The 16,637-nt window shown below is 40.6% G+C and overlaps 1 protein-coding gene across 2 annotated transcripts; it reads right to left on the reverse strand.

Moving 5' to 3' along the window:
- Positions 1–2,106: 2,106 nt before the first annotated feature.
- Positions 2,107–16,157, reverse strand: LOC111973643 (uncharacterized). Of its 2 annotated transcripts, none has more exons than XM_070446899.1 (7): positions 16,068–16,157; positions 14,655–14,690; positions 10,911–11,030; positions 10,478–10,568; positions 9,777–9,943; positions 7,615–7,666; positions 2,107–5,815 (listed from the first exon to the last, which is right to left on the reverse strand). In XM_070446899.1, the coding sequence occupies exons 1-7, from the start codon at positions 16,114–16,116 to the stop codon at positions 5,800–5,802; spliced, it is 531 nt and encodes a 176-aa protein (XP_070303000.1). In that variant the 5' UTR covers positions 16,117–16,157; the 3' UTR covers positions 2,107–5,799. The 2 variants fall into 2 exon arrangements, with proteins under 2 accessions (XP_070303000.1, XP_023856768.2); XM_024001000.2 differs by having other exon boundaries at positions 14,142–14,690.
- Between the last annotated feature and the right edge of the window lie 480 nt (positions 16,158–16,637).

The following is a 16,637-nucleotide window of genomic DNA, read 5'->3' on the forward strand; positions in this document are numbered from 1 at the left end:
AAGTACACAAACACACACAAAAAAGAAACACATTATACTTTTAGAAATATTAATTTAAATAATAACCTACACTTATCAAACTTACTATACTTATGAATTGTATCATATTTTACTACTATTTCTACAAAATAAATCAGTTTCACAGGAAGCTGCAGCCAACTCCAACACCCCCGGAATGGTTTCCAGGTTCTCTCTTATCAGAAAAAAGCAACTGGTTTCCTGAGCTTACACACTGCCCGTAAAACTCCACCTTGCACCTCATCTCTATGTGCTTGTGGAACAGTCATTGTTTCTACAGCTCAGGCAGGTGCCAGTTGTTGTGGCGAAAGCTGGCCATGTTTAGGGACCGGGACTTCCAGTACTACTCACAGTGCAATATCTCTGAGAAACTTGGAAGGACTTGACCTAAATTCACACAYAAAAAGAGTTCTAGATGCACCTAAATGCATTCTAAGCAAGGGATGTTGAGAAACACACCAAATTCAGCAATGAACCAAATGCTGGTGAGACTACACTATCTGATTCTTACCATTGATGATCATATTTCATAGTCTTGCAGGAAGATACTGATGTACCTGTGCCATCCATGGTATGGAGTGGTGAAATTGCTGGATACTGACGCTCATGTTGAAAAATGTATAATCTTGGATATAGCAGAAACAAGTCGCAAGTATAGCCTTGGGGTTGTTGCCACCAAAACTGAGTTACAAATCAATATTGCCTATCCCAAGCATCTTTGAAATGATCTGTATAATGAAAGCACTGTACAAAATAAATATATKATTATTTTTATTATCCTGTAGCAACAAAAAAAGGGTCAAGGGAAGCCAGTTTGGATTTGGCTTCACACCAATCACATCACATTAGAAGCTCTAAGACCAGGTTGAGAAGCAAAAAGTCAACTTGAATTGTTGCATGTTGTCCTCCTGTGGCTAGCTAGCTAAAATCGTCCTTTTCCTAAATTATCCATGGATGGAGATAGGGAGTTGGACTTGTGGTTTTATTTAATTCTCCGTAAAGGTCAATGATTATAATGCCGATTCTGATCCAACCATAAATTCATACATTGTGCCCCTGGCCTGAGAAGATGGAAGTTCAATATGCAGCTAACGTTAGGCTAATGTTAACTAGCTGGCCTGGCGCATTGTTGCCCATGAAAGGAATTTAGGCTAGCAAGAAAACATTTTAGCCAGGTAGCCTAGGACAACAAAAACTAAAAGCGTGTATTACAGAGTCATAGACCATTTAGGCAACATGAAAGAGGATGGCATTGGCATTTCTCTACAAGTAGGGTGAGTCAACATGTTTTTTTTTACTTGCATGCACACATGCACACACACAGAAATCAGTACCATGGACAGGCACATCATATATAGTTTACGTTGATTGGACTAAATCGTTTTTGGTATATTTTATTTGTCACTGTATTACACTAAGCATAGGTGATTAGATGATGTAGAAATGGTGCTGGAATAGTGGAGGCAGCTCCTGTTTTCTTTGCGACTTGTGGTAACTCTCCATGGTTCTAAATCAATAGTTGTTTAGTAGTCTGAAAATGTTGGAAACATTACCTTTCTTGACCATGCTGTAGTTTATGTAGCTGTTYGTTACATTCAATATGTTTTGTGGACTTCACTGGACAGATGTTGCTCTCCGGTTTTGTGATGAAACAAATGTGTGGTTGAATTTATTCTGCCACTGTGTCTTCTTATTGTCTTTACCTTTAGGCCTATATATCACGGTGTCAAGGCATATGAACTAACAGGTTATAGAGCAAACAACACAATTATCACAAAACATAGGTGGTAAAATGCCTTTTTCCCCCTAGCTTGGCTTCCTCTGTGATTTTACCCACGCACTGCTACTGTTTGCCACAGCAATTTTCAATCCTTTTGATTCAGTTTAATAAATTATATCAATGCAAAATGTTAAGAGTGTCAAAGTGCTGTTTTTTTAGACAGACTTGCCTCATGATTTGTCAACTTGCGCACATTCTCTGTCCTTTACATCTGAGTGCTGCTGCAGGAATTTTGTGTGTCTTGACCAGACAGAAATCGCAGATGGTGCGGGCAGGGCACAACACACAAAGCTGAAGGCGCGCTCAACACTTTCTCAGATATTTATTTAGCAAGCGTGATAACCCATCACTCCCCACAGACACAAGCAAAAACTCACATAAATATAACAGCCTATATGATAACCCATCACTCCCCACAGACACAAGCAAAAACTCACATAAATATAACAGCCTATATTCCTTAACATTAGCGATCTGACATGCTGTATTTGCATGGAAACGAGACAATTTTTTTTAGACTAATCAACTGTAGGCATACTAACAACAGCAGCTGCATAGTCTAGCACAGGGCTGCCCAACCCTCTTCCTGGAGATCTACCTTCCTGCAGGTTTTCAGTCCAACCCTAATTTAACACACCTGATTCTTCTTATTAGCTGCTCAACAAGACCTTAACTAGCTGAATCATATATGCTAAATTAGGGTTGGGCTGAAAACCTACAGGACAGTAGATCTCCAGGAAGAGGGTTGGGCAGCCCTGGTCTAGCACTTCTAGCTGCTACCGGATTTCCCAAACTAGCTCCCGGTTTTTCCCCTAGCACAACACAGATGATTMAAAAAAMCAAAGCTTGATAATGAGTTGGTTAGTTGAATCTGCTGTGTAGTGCTAGGACAAAAAACTAAATGTGCACCGGGGGGCTCAGSACCGAGTTTGGGAAACCCTGATCTAGCCTACAATGCGCCRTGGACAAAGCAGTAACGTTGTGTATTATAGCCCATCTGTTTGTGAGAAAATGTGAATGGGATCAAATGTTGTTTATATTCAAACTTGGGCTGACTGGGCCACCTAGACTTTTTATATCCAAAATGATCAAMTGGAAGGAAAAAGTTAACACAGTAGCTGACATAGACTGATTTCATATTTTATTAGGTCTACAGTAGCATAGGGCAGGACTACACGATGCAAACCTGCACAAAGCAAGCCGTGTGAGTTTTATTGTCCAATCATGCTTTCTCTGTGTCTGTGTATAAGAACCTCCCTAGTCCTTYCTTTAAAACATAATTCATATGAACAAGTACAAGATTGCTGCGGTTTGACAGGGTTTTCATCCTCCCCAAGGGCAGTTTTTAAAAAACCATGTAACCTGATTAGAAAAACTCCGGTTCTATCTAAGCCCATATTAAACATTTTTTAAAACAGATTAATCACGTCATACCATATAAGGTCCGAAGTTTCACCTGGTTAGGTTGCCAAATTAGGTAAAACTATGGGCCCCAGAATGTATTTCTCTCACACCACTCTGGGGACCTGTGGTGCCACCTCTGGTAGGAACTGTTATTAATAGCCTGGTCCCAGATCTGTTTGARCTTTTCTCTACTTCCTTGTCATTGTTTGTCATGATGATTCCATAAGGAGTTTGCAAGAGAGCAAAAACAGACTGACACAAAAGCTAGTGGATTACAGACTGGCACCCAGGCTATGTAATTACCACTTTGTGTCAATCATCCACAAAACACCAACAAGTCAACTCCACAGACCTTGTATTGTTGTTAAACATATATTAACTCCTCAGGTTATCACCTAAAAAAAGTGTCTTATACTATTTACATATGTAATCCACTTTTTTTTTAATACAGTATGTATAAGGGAATGTCAGAAGAGCAGTTACAGTACTGTAGCAGTCTGTAATTACATTCTGAAAAATAAAGTGCATTAATAGAGCCCAACTGATATCTCGTTACACTGATATTATCGGCCAATATTGGCCTTACAGCGATATATTGATATCTGCTGATAATTCCCCTGATATTTGATAAATAGGATAACAAAAATGTTTTAACTTTATTATTACGGTTAGGAGGCTCAAACACAAGGTTTACCAGAGGTTAGCCGGAAATCACTTTCTCAGCAAAACCTCTCACAGACCTAGTCTGGTTCCAAATCTGCATGTGCTTCAGGCAAGAGAACAAAGCTGTGAAGTAGCAAAGTCATGAAGGAGTGACTGCTCAGCTGCAGTGTTATCCCCGTAAAACCCAGGTGTTATTATTTGACTGTGCGTGCATGTTTGTATTCATGTTGTGTTCCTAAGGAATCTGTATGTGGGTTTGGGTGTGTGTTCATGCATGTTCAATCATGTCGTGTTCCTAGGTATGATTGATGCTTGTACTCAAGAGTTTCTATACCATTAGCACCTATACTGCCGCCTCAGGAAAAACTGTCAGGAAAATAGTTTAGATTGATAATAGATAAGATTTATGTCATGAAATTGTGAAATAATTCATGGTTGCTATCAATACCAGGTCAGGTAGCCGAGTGGTTAGAGCAGTGGGCGGGTTGATCGTTCAAATCCCAGAGCCGACAAGGTGAAAAATCTGTCAATGTGCTCAATCAAGGCACCAGGGTCACTGCTGATAATGGCAGGCCATGACCCTACTCTCCGAGGATGTCTCAGGGAGCTGGGATTACATGCTGTGAGACAGGACAAATGTAAGCACCCACCAAATTATTCATATATAGGTAATCAGGGATTATTGGCACCATAACAATGATAGTCAGAGGAGTTGGATTGCAAGTTCCAACAGAATCATACTCACTCATAGCCATGTTTTTCCCTAGGCGGCATAGAAACGTTTGAGAATTTGGAACTAGACGTTCATATACTTTTTGAGGGCGTTACAGCATGTCATCACACCCACAAGTGGTGAGAGCCTGCCATAACTGTTATTGCCATCATCTATATTTACAGTAAAATAATTCCAGGTGAAGCTGGTTGAGAGAATGCCAAGAGTGTGCAAAGCTTTCATCAAGGTAAAGGGTGGCTACATTACAGAATCTCAAATATAAAATATATTTTGATTTATTTAACACTTTTTTGGTTACTACATCATTCCTTATGTGTTATTTCATAGTATTGATGTCTTCACTATTATTCTACAATGTATAAAATAGTCAAAATAAAGAAAAACACTTCAATGAGTAGGTGTGTCCAAACTTTTGACTGGCACTGTAATAAGTTTATTGTCGGCCGTTATTGGTATATTGATTTTTACCGGTATATTGATATCGGGTGATAATTCCATCGATATTCGATACATATGATGAAGAAATGTATTTCATGTTTATTGCGGCCATTCTCATTCAACCCTTATTTTACCAGGTAAGTTGACTGGGGGACAGCTACAGGGGGAGAGGGATGGATAAGCCAATTGGAAGCTGGGGATGATTAGGTGGCCATGATGGAAATGGTTTGCGGGGGAGATTTGTTTTGAATGCAGTCTAGTGCTCTTGCAATTCACCTAGCTTCCACATGGGGGAGAAATTCTAGGTGTAGCACCTTTAAAAAATGAGAAATACATTTACTTTTACCACTTTTTTTGTGGCATCCAATTGGTATTTACAGTCTTGTCTCATCACTGCAACTCCACTACGGACTCGGGAGAGACAACTGTCGAGAGCCATGTGTCCTCCGAAACACGACCCTGCCAAGCCACACTGCTTCTTGACACACTGCTTGCTTAGCCCAGAAGCCAGCCACACCAATGTGTCGGCGGAAACCCCGTCCAACTGAGAGCCRAAGTCAGCTTGTAGGTGCCCGGCCCGCCAAAGGAATCGCTAGAGCACAATGAGAGAAGGACATCCCGGCCGGCCAAACCCTCCCCCAACCCGGAAGATGCTGGGCCAATTGTGCGCCGCCTCATGGGTCTCCCGGTCACGGCCGGGTGTGACAGAGCCTAGATTTGATCCCGAGTCTGTAGTGACGCCTCAGCACAGCGATGCAGTGCCTTAGACCTCAGGAGGCCTAAAGATGAGACATTTGTAATCAGAAGATCATATTAACATGTAAATATTATAGATCGGTAACAGAAWAGCAGAATAATACTGCAGCAGATTCAATAATGCTGTATTTGAAAATAGTACACTCAATGTAGGCTACTGCCCCTTTAAGAGCTAGCATTCATTTTGTGGTTAATGTTATCCGGGATCCTTGGGAAAACCATATCCTAACCAATAATGTGCATAAATCCTGGATGACTGACAGAGGGCGCTGTATTGAAGCCACTGTCATCTTGGTACTCCTCAATTAAAAAAAAAAAATTTTTGACGCTATAGAAATGCATTTATTAAAGTCTACACTAATTTTTGACACATTTATTATATTGTGAGCTAAACATTTTCCTTAAAGTATATATTTTTTGAGAGTACTAATGTTACTGTCCCCACTGCAACTAAAAATACTTAAGTACATGTAATTTTGTCCTTGAAACATTTAATTGAAATACTATAGAATTCCATTCATTCCTACGGAGGACTGCTCCTACTGGGGAGTGCCAATATGGCCGACAAGTGGCTTCAAAGCCTCTCAATGGAAATACATCGGGTCAGCAATCCAGGGTTTATATAGGCCATTGAACCTAACCCTAAATTTAAAGATGCACTACGCAGAAATTGCTCCCCATTTCCTGGTTGCTAAAATTCTAATAGTTCTCTTAATTTCAGTTTATGTGACAAAACAAGCTAGTGTAGAGAATCATTGCACCATATAAAAACGCTGTGAAATATCTTTTCCCATAACCAAAAATATTGTATTTTCAGCTGGTGTACAAAACCAAAACCTAAGAACGGGAAGCATAGAAATAACGCACACACAACAGATCTACCGCTTCTTAGACTTGCTTTCAATGAGAATGACAGATCTATAACTCACATTTCAATGTGGATTTGGTTACAGATGTCTTTTGGGCTTGGGCCACAGACAGCTATATCAGTCCACTAACAGAGGACTAGTTAAGGCCCAGTGCACTACTTTTGTGAGAGAAACATAAACTGTATATATTTTGGATTTCTTATTTTTTTTAGGGGGAGCTGCAGCACACCTACTTCCCGCTGTTATGCTTTTGAGGGGTCTGAGTTCCTTTGGTGTTCACACTGAACCAAAAAATTAAGCGAACTGCACTTAGTTCTTCAAAAATTCGCTTAAAGGGACCAAGTGTGAAAACACCCTCCGTTTCAGAGGCAAGCCAGCAGTGGGATGCAGGGTGGTATGATGCTGGCTCATGATGTCATTACTGTCACAATTTAAGAAATCAACATTTGAAACATATTTCTTGGACGATTGCTCTTTTGGATAGCAATTTAAGAGAACTCAGTGTGCAAAAATGACACTTTTTAATTTCCCTACTGTAAAACAGTATATCGGCAGATATCAGTATCGGTTAGATGTGTCCCTTAAAAAAATCAAAATCAGTATCGGACCCAAAATCCCCATATCAGTAAGGCTCTATGCATCAACATGTCAGAACGTTTTACAGTAGCTGTAAACTCTTCTTATATTAGTAAGCAAGTATAATATCCATAATTCAGACACAAAAATATTTTGTTACTTTTCCACATTTCACCAATTTAAAACGTCATTTCACATCATATCTTCCATACAAAAGCTGTCATAATACTAGCTCTGAAAACATCCTGTTATCATTGCAAAAAATATGATTATTCTYTTCTATTCTCATTTGGCTATATTAGATTGACAACATTGTTGACACCTCAAAACACTAGCAATTGATATCATAGCAATGCTACAAATACCTCAGGACTCACCTTGAACATGTTACGACTACAGTATGTACAATCCACTGCTCTCTCACACCTGCTGGAAGCACATGGACATACAGTACCAGTCAAAGGTTTGGACACACCTACTCATTCAAGGGTTTTTCTTTATTTTTACTATTTTCTACATTGTAGAATAATAGTGAAGAGATCAAAACTATGATATAACACATATGGAATAATGTAGTAACCAAAGAAAGTATTAAACAAATCAAAATATATTTTATATTTGAGATTCTTCAAAGTAGCCACCCTTTGCCTTRATGACAGCTTTGCACACTCTTGGCATTCTCTCAACCAGCTTTATGAGGTTTCTTYCCTTCTTAATGCGTTTGAGCCAATCAGTTGTGTTGTGACAAGGTAGGGGTGGTATACAGAAGATGGTATTTTACCAAATAGGGCTATGTCCATATTATCGCAAGAACTGCTCAAATAAGCAAAGAGAAATTAAAGCCCATCATTACTTGAAGACATTAAGGTCAGTCAATCTGGAAAACTTCAAGAAATGTTAATGTTTCTTCAAGTGCAGTTGCAAAAACTATAAAGCGCTAAGATGAAGCTCTCATGAGGACCACCAAAGGAAAGGAAGACCCAGAGTTACCTCTGCTGCAGAGGATAAGTTCATTAGATTTTGCAGCCCAAATAAATCCTTCACAGAGTTCAAGTAACAGACACATCTCAACATCAACTGTTCAGAGGAGATTGCGTGAAATCAGRCCTTCATGGTCAAATTGCTGCAAAGAAACCACTACTACTAATAAGAAGAGACTTGCTAGGGCCAAGAAACACAAGCAATGGACATTAGACAGGTGGAAATCTGTCCTTTGATCTGATGAGTCCCAATTTGAGATTTTTGGTTCCAACCGCCGTTTCTTTGTGAGACGCAGAGTAGGTGAACGAATGATCTCTGCATGTGTGGTACTACCGTGAAGCATGGAGGAGGTGTGATGGTGCTTTGCTGGGGACACTGTTTGTGATTTATTTAGAATTCAAGGCACACTTAACCAGCATGGCTACCTCAGCATTCTGCAGCGATATGACATCCCATCTGGTTTGCGCTTAGTGGGACTATCATGTGTTTTTTAACAGGACAATGACCCAACACACCTCCAGGCTGTGTAAGGACAATTTGACCAAGAAGGAGAGCGATGGAGTGCTGCATCAGATGACCTGGCCTCCACAATCCCCCAACCTCAACCCAATTGAGATGGTTTGGGAAGAGTTGGACCACAGAGTGAAGGAAAAGCAGCCAACAAGTGCTCAGCATATGTGGGAACTCCTTCAAGACTGTTGGAAAAGCATTCCAGGTGAAGTTGGTTGAGAGAATGCCAAGAATCTGCAAAGCTGTCATCAACGCAAAGGTTGGCTACTTTGAAGAATCTCAAATATAAAATGTGTTTTAATTTGTTTAACACTTTTTTGGTTACTACATGATTCCATATGTGTTATTTCATAGTTTTGATGTCTTCACTATTATTCTACAATGTAGAAAATTGTAAAAAAATAAAGACAAACCCTTGAATGAGTAGGTGTGTCCAAACTTTTGACGAGTATTTAGTTAGAGGGAAAGCCTGTTTGTCTAGTTCATCAGGGGTTTGGAATATTCCGTAACGGTCCTTCAACCAGGCCAGCTATATCTACTGGCAGGACTTCATTGCTACCTTTTATCTCAGTTAGGCCAGATACTTCTAAGTGAAGTGAGGGCTTTCCAGACTTTCCATGGAGTGTGTGGGTTGAAAATGTGACCTGACAAAGATCCAACTCGGATCTAACCGTTGTCTTTTTTATGAGTCKGATTAAATCACCATGGGAGCATACCAGAGTTGCAGACATACATTTTTTCTTTGATAGCTTATTTTGCTCTGCACCTGATAAGTTGGATGTGCATATTTTTCCAAACGTTCCTGTGTTGAAAATGTAACATGACCGCTATGCCGACTCACATCAGCACACTTGTAAAATCTAATATTGAAATGCATTGAAATGTGTGTGTTCACTGTGCACCTCAGATTCTAAAATAGATTTTCAGATTCCCTTTGTTTCTCTTTCTCTCTACAAGTACAAAGACACACACACCCACACACATACGGACACATTTGTCCTTCAGTCAGTCAGGTAGCTGTTGTTGTCGAACAGCGGGGTGACGGTACCGTTCTTCCACTTGATCAAGATCTCTCCCCGCTTTAGTGAGGGAGAGTGGGCCGGCCGCATGGGGTACTGAGTGAGGGGGGCTCTCTCGCTGAGCACAGGGGACCCCGGCTGACTCACAAGCCCTGTAGGAGTGTACGACTTCAGCACACACACTACTTTCTTCTTCCTGGGAGAGGGAAATCATTCATTTGTAGTTCTGCAACTGTGTGGGCAGTTGTGGTTACTGTTGTTTTAAAAAGTAGTATGTGATGAAGTTGTAGTTCTGGGTTATCATTTGAGAAAAAAATCTTCCTAACCACAGGATCTTTGGAGCATAATTCAGATTCAGTGGGGAAATTTGATAATTCTTGAATGTAGTAGGCATAATACTGGATCCAAAATGTATGTTTATGGTATTACTGGGAAGCTGTATTTCCCCTTAGGCCCCTTGTCAGTAGACCAATAGTGGTACAGTGGGAAGACAGCAGTGTGCAGGTTAGCCTAGCAGTTAGAACGTTGGGCCAGTAACTGAAAGGTTGCTGGTTCAAATGCCCCGGGTCAACATGGTGAGAAAAAAAATCTGGCAATTTGCCCTTAAGCAAGGCACTTAACCTTACTTCTCTCAGGGAGGGTGSGATATGCAAAACAAAAAAAATCTAATTCACATGTGTATTAATAGATACTTGTACATGTGTGAAATAGGAGAACTATAAGCACCCACCTGTTGTGGTGGATGTTGAGTAAGAGCATGACAGTCCCCAGCACCAGAGCCAGGGAGCTCAGCACCAGCATGGTCACTTTCCAGCCAAACCCTGTAACACACACACAAAGAGAGATGGAGAAACTCCCATAATCGACAGTTCAGAGTAAACAAACACTTTCCACTTTCAAACTCTAGCAAACCTCTAGAACGTCATATAAAAGGTCTTTAGAAACTGGAATTATCTGAGTGGGCTTGGACATCAATACACCCACTATACAGATTCCTATGTAAGTTTTCCTCTCCTCTAACGCCACCATGTGGTAGATAAGGCACAGAGTAGAAGGCCCCAGAGCTCATCGGGGCAGAGAGATGTGTTTTGCCCCTGGGTTTGTTTTGAAGGCAGTTATAGTCTTTCTTCCACACCCCTCCGGCAATAGGTTTCCCAACTCACCATACTCAGCGTTGAAGAATGTMATTGAGGGGCCCTCAGGGCCCATGGTGCTTTCAACCAGATGAGAGTGCTCTGTCCCACGGTCCATTCCAGTGGTGTTAGGGGCAACAACATCATCGCCTGGAACCGGAGGGGGAACATCACATCAGCATTAGAGTATAATAACACAGGAGTAATACCCTAGTTATTATCTCAAAGCCATAGCCCCTTTGTTTTATTAATCTGTTCATCAATTAGTATGCCATTTCACCAAAGCCAGACCAAAATACTTAACTGWGGACCATCAGATTGAATTGAATCAAAAGACATATACATAGGTCTAGACTAGTGCCCCATAGGACCGGCGTAGGGAGGAGCCCAAGTGAACAGTTTTGGACTTGCTRGCAACCAGCCCACATTAGGACCCTATTGATTGGAGGGAACTTAGCTGAATGAGATTTAGCCAGCAAGGACAGTGGAAATGCAATCCCTGATGGAACTAGTGGTATGTGACAACGCTGAGATGCCATTTGGATCACCCACTGTTAAGCCTAAGACACTGACCAAACCAAGGTATTCTCAAAGCAGATACAAAAAAAAAGACTTTGTTACAATGTACAGTACCAGTCAAAAGTTTGGACACACCTTCTCATTCAAGGGGTTTTCTTTATTTGTACTATTTTCTACATTGTAGAATAAAAGTGATGACATCAAAACTATGAAATAACACATATGGAATCATGTAGTAACCAAAAAAGTGTTAAACAAATCAAAATATATTTTATATTTGAGATTCTTCAAAGTAGCCTCCCTTTGCCTTGATGACAGCTTTGCACAGTCTTGGCATTCTCTCAACCAGCTTCACCTGGAATGCTTTTCAAACAGTCTTGAAGGAATTCCCACATACGCTGAGCACTTGTTGGCTGCTTTCACTTCACTCTGTGGTCCAACTAATTCCAAACCATCTCAATTGGGTTGAGGTTGGTTGATTGTGGAGGCCAGATCTCTGACGCAGCACAATATCACTCTTCTTCTTGGTCAAATAGCCCTTACACAGCCTGGAGGTGTGTTGGGTCATTGTCCTGTTGAAAAACAAATGATAGTCCCATTAAGCGCAAACAGATGGGATGGAGTATCGCTGCAGAATGCTATGGTAGCCATGCTGATTAAGTGTGCCTTGAATTCCAAATAAATCTCTGACAGTGTCACCAGCAAAGCACCCCCACACCACCTCTTCCATGCTTCACGGTGGGAACCACACATGCGGAGATCATCCATTCATCAGACCAAAGGACAGATTTCCACCAGTCTAATGGCCATTTCTCGTGTTTCTTGGCCCAAGCAAGTCTCTTCTTATTATTGGTGTCCTTAAGTAGTGGTTTATTTGCAGCAACTCAACCACGAAGGCCTGATTCACGCAGTGTCCTCTGAACAGTTGATCTTGAGATGTGTCTGTTACTTGAACTCYGTGAAAYATTTATTTGGGCTGCAATTTCTGAGGCTGGTAACTCTAATGAACTTATCCTCTGCAGCAGAGGAAATTCTCTGTCATCCTTTCCTGTGGTGGTCCTCATGAGAAGCAGTTTCATCATAGCGCTTGATGATTTTTGCGACTGTACTTGAAGAAACTAAGAAAGTTATTGAAATGTTCCAGATTGACTGACCTTATTATCTTCAAGTAATGATGGACTTTGGTTTCTCTTCACTTATTTGAGCAGTTCTTRCCATAATATGGACGTGGTCTTTTACCAAATAGGGCTATATTCTGTATACCACTCATACCTTGTCACAACACAACTGATTGGCTCAAACACATTAAGGAAATAAATTCCACAAATTAACTTTTAACAAGACACACATGTTAATTGAAATGCATTCCACATGACTACCTCATGAAGCTGGTTGAGAGAATGCCAAGAATATGCAAAGCTGCCATCAAGGCAAAGGGTGGCTACTTTGAAGAATCTCAAATATAAAATATATTTTGATTTGTTTAACACTTTTTTTGGTTACTACTATATGTGTTATTTCGGTTATGATGTCTTCACTATTATTCTACAATGTAGAAAATAGTAAAAATAAAGAAAAACCCTTGAATGAGTAGGTGTGTCCAAACTTTTGACTGGTACTGTATGTCCATGTGCTTCCAGCAGGTGTGAGAGAGCAGTGGATTGTACATACTGTAGTCGTAACATGTTCAAGGTGAGTCCTGAGGTATTTGTAGCATTGCTATGATATCAATTGCTAGTGTTTTGAGGTGTCAACAATGTTGTCAATCTAATATAGCCATATGAGAATAGAAGAGAATAATCATATTTTTTGCAATGATAACAGAGCTAGTATTATGACAGCTTTTGTATGGAAGATATGATGTGAAATGACGTTTTAAATTGGTGAAATGTGGAAAAGTAACAAAATATTTTTGTGTCTGAATTATGGATATTATACTTGCTTACTAATATAGGAAGTGTTCACAGTTACTGTGCAACATTCTGACATGTTGATGCATAGAGCGTTACTGATATGGGGATTTKGGGTCCGATACCGATTTTTTAAGGGACACATCTAACCGATACTGATATCTGCCGATATACTGTTTTACAGTAGGGAAATTAAAAAGTGTCATTTTTGCACACTGAGTTCTCATAAAATGCTATCCAAAAGAGCAATTTTCCAATAAATATGTTTCAAATGTTGATTTCTTAAATTGTGACAGTAATGACATCATGAGCCGTGATGAGCCAAAGTAGCCAAARGATGGCTACTTTGAAGAATCTAAAATATATTTTGATTTGTTTAACACTTTTTGGTAACTACATGATTCCATATGTGTTATTTCATAGCTTTGATGTTTTCATTATCATTCTACAATGTAGAAAATTKTAAAAATAAAGAAAAACTCTGGAATGAGTAGGTGTATCCAAACTTTTGACTGGTACTGTATTTCTATGGCAAAAGATAGATCGGTAGAACCAAYACTGACAGAATAACTTGTTAGACGTTGTTTGGTAGGCACTGCATAGGAGACAATGGTAATAATAGTGACTATGACCCAAGACATGTAGCCTACAAGTACAATTGTGATAATGTAATTCAGCGCTTGACAGCGAGGAAATGTAAGACCAATGAAAATGGCAGTGAAATATCCCAGTATGATGAAAATGAATGAGCTCTATAATGAAAGCTACTGAAGGATGACATGAGGCACATCCCTTCTCTATGATGGGACCCTAGTCCGACGGTTCTTCTTACTCCACTGTGGTTGGCTGTTTGTATTGGAAGKGGTACTTGTTGAGGGGGGCAGAGCAGCAGTTTGTGTGGACCTGTGGCGATGGTGGTGGTGATGGCTGGCTCTATTCCCACAGACAGTATGGTTGCCCAGCGTTCTCCACTTGCTGGCCTGTCTACGCTCTTTAGAGAGGAAGACCTTAGACGACTTAGAGGATACGTGAGGAGCGCTGAGGTGGAGCCCCTTTCCTTGCAGTGTGAGGTGGCCCTTCTTAGAGCAGGCCCATGCCTGGCCCTCCCTGCCCACCTCGCCACCTGCAGCCCCAGCTCCCTCCTCATTCCCAGGGCCACAGTGGTGCAGTCTGACACTCAGATCATGCTCCTGRCCACTCAGACACTCTCCTGTGAGCCGGCTGCTCAGGGCTAGGCGCTCAGGGAGCCACTGCCACTCCTGCAGCGCTGAACCAGGGATGCACTCCCCCAGCACCACCCTGCTCCCGGGATGCCCATCCTGGACCAGGACCTGCACACACTTACCCAGCAGCTCATTCCTGATGCTAAAGCCAGCCGCCTCTATGGGAGAAAACAGTATAATATAACATTACAGTGCATTAGCCTATGAAAGGAAAAAAGCACCTTGGACAAACAAATGTGTCCAGGTCAGATGAGGTTGGCTATAAGGTGTAGGGTCAGTGCTAAAAGGCTCTGGTTTACAGCCATGTTATAAACTAGACAATTTTGTAATATGAGCTGGTTAAATAACAATGTCCTGGCCAGTGGAGGGATTATTCCCATGTTGTGTTTTGGAAGCTATTCATTGGTTGCATGTTTCGTCAYAATATTGTTTTGAACGTTCGTTTTGTACAGATGACCGACTGAGCATTCTACTCAATGCATCATTATTGAGCACTGATGAAGKCTTCATCAAAAGAGCATTTACMGTGGCTTGGAAATACAACGACATTAAAWGGGATGCAAACAATTAATAGGAAAACCCTGTCATCATTTTGATGTCGCTAGACTGACTYTTGATSCAGTATAACTTTAGCTAAGATTGAAGGGAGGACACCGGATTTTAGCTAAGTAGCTAACGTTCTCATTCTAGCTATTTGTTTGACGAACTTTGCTAGCTAATGACAACATTGCCACCTGTCTAAAGTACATTTGACGACATGAAGATGCTGRCAAAATTGTTTCCTACCAAATATTTGACTATTTTACCAATGTCATCGTATTTCCAGGCACTAAATTGTAATTTTCACTCAAAAGTCGTTAGCCTCGTCCAGAATGGCGACCCAGTGGCGCACTCAGTGCTTGAGGCGTCACTACAGACACCCTGGTTCGATTCTAGTCTGTATCACAACYGGCCGTGATTGGGAGTCCCAGCGTCGTCCGGTGTAKGCCGTCATTGTAAATAAGAGTTCATTCTTAACTGACTTGYTTAGTTAAATAAAATAATGACTGGGTTTATCACTTTAGGACGCCACTATTGCGACGCCGGTAGAGGGCGGCGTGAGAACGTTCATAACAATGGCATGACGAGACCGAGTGATGGAGGTGGAACCTACTGTAACGTTACTCTGTGAAGTCGAGACAGTCAGTAACTAAATGATGAATTATTGCGTTACAACAAGCCTCTTCGCACTAAAATGCAATTTAACATATTTTTTATAGATTTCTTTATACTTTCTTGTTGTTGATTACTTTATACTTGAAAGCTAACTTTTGAGCTGCTACAGWAACTACTGTATAKTAGCTAGCTAGCTAAAAACAAATGTGGATGCATGCAAACTACTGTAACGTTAGCAAACAAGCTAAGTTTGCTAACTACAAACAATATTGTTAAGTCTAAACCAGAAAACTAGGTAGCTTATAATATTTTCTAGTATAGAAAACAACGCATTTCCCCATCAACTACAGATAGCTAGTAACTTTCTTACAAGTTCTTACCGTGGAAAACGAGTATGAAAACGCAGGGACCCCAAAACCTGTTCCCCATGACAAGTGGTGCTGTAATGTCTCCCGTGGCAACAGCCTGAATGTGTGCGTTGGGGTGTGGAGTTGAGATGTGTTCCCCACAGGGGCGAGGGGTGTGTGAACAGAGCTTCATGCGTCCAATCAGAACAGGTTAACGGTATATGCATCACTAGCTAACCACATAATTAAATGGCACAAACAGCTACAATTTATAATGATAATTTATGTTAATTGGGTAAATGTGGAGTAGGTCATATGCCAGCAAAACTAACAGCAAACGAATATTGATCTAATAATGATGATTGGAAGGCTAACATGAAACAGACCTGAAAATGTCTGACATAAACAAACTGTGAACAAAGAATGTGATAGGTAACAAGAGTCTGCCTTCGTGGCCTGTAGAACAATAGAATAGAAACAATGCAATATCACACGCACCTTAAATAMATAAATGAAATAATGGTAGGCCAATGCCTCCTGTGATATATTTAATTAGTTAAACAACAATGGCAGTAGTAGTGCAATTCTGTATTATATTTCAGT

The sequence above is a fragment of the Salvelinus sp. IW2-2015 genome, linkage group LG15 (genome assembly GCF_002910315.2).
Source record: "Salvelinus sp. IW2-2015 linkage group LG15, ASM291031v2, whole genome shotgun sequence".
NCBI classification, from domain to species: Eukaryota; Metazoa; Chordata; class Actinopteri; order Salmoniformes; family Salmonidae; genus Salvelinus; species Salvelinus sp. IW2-2015.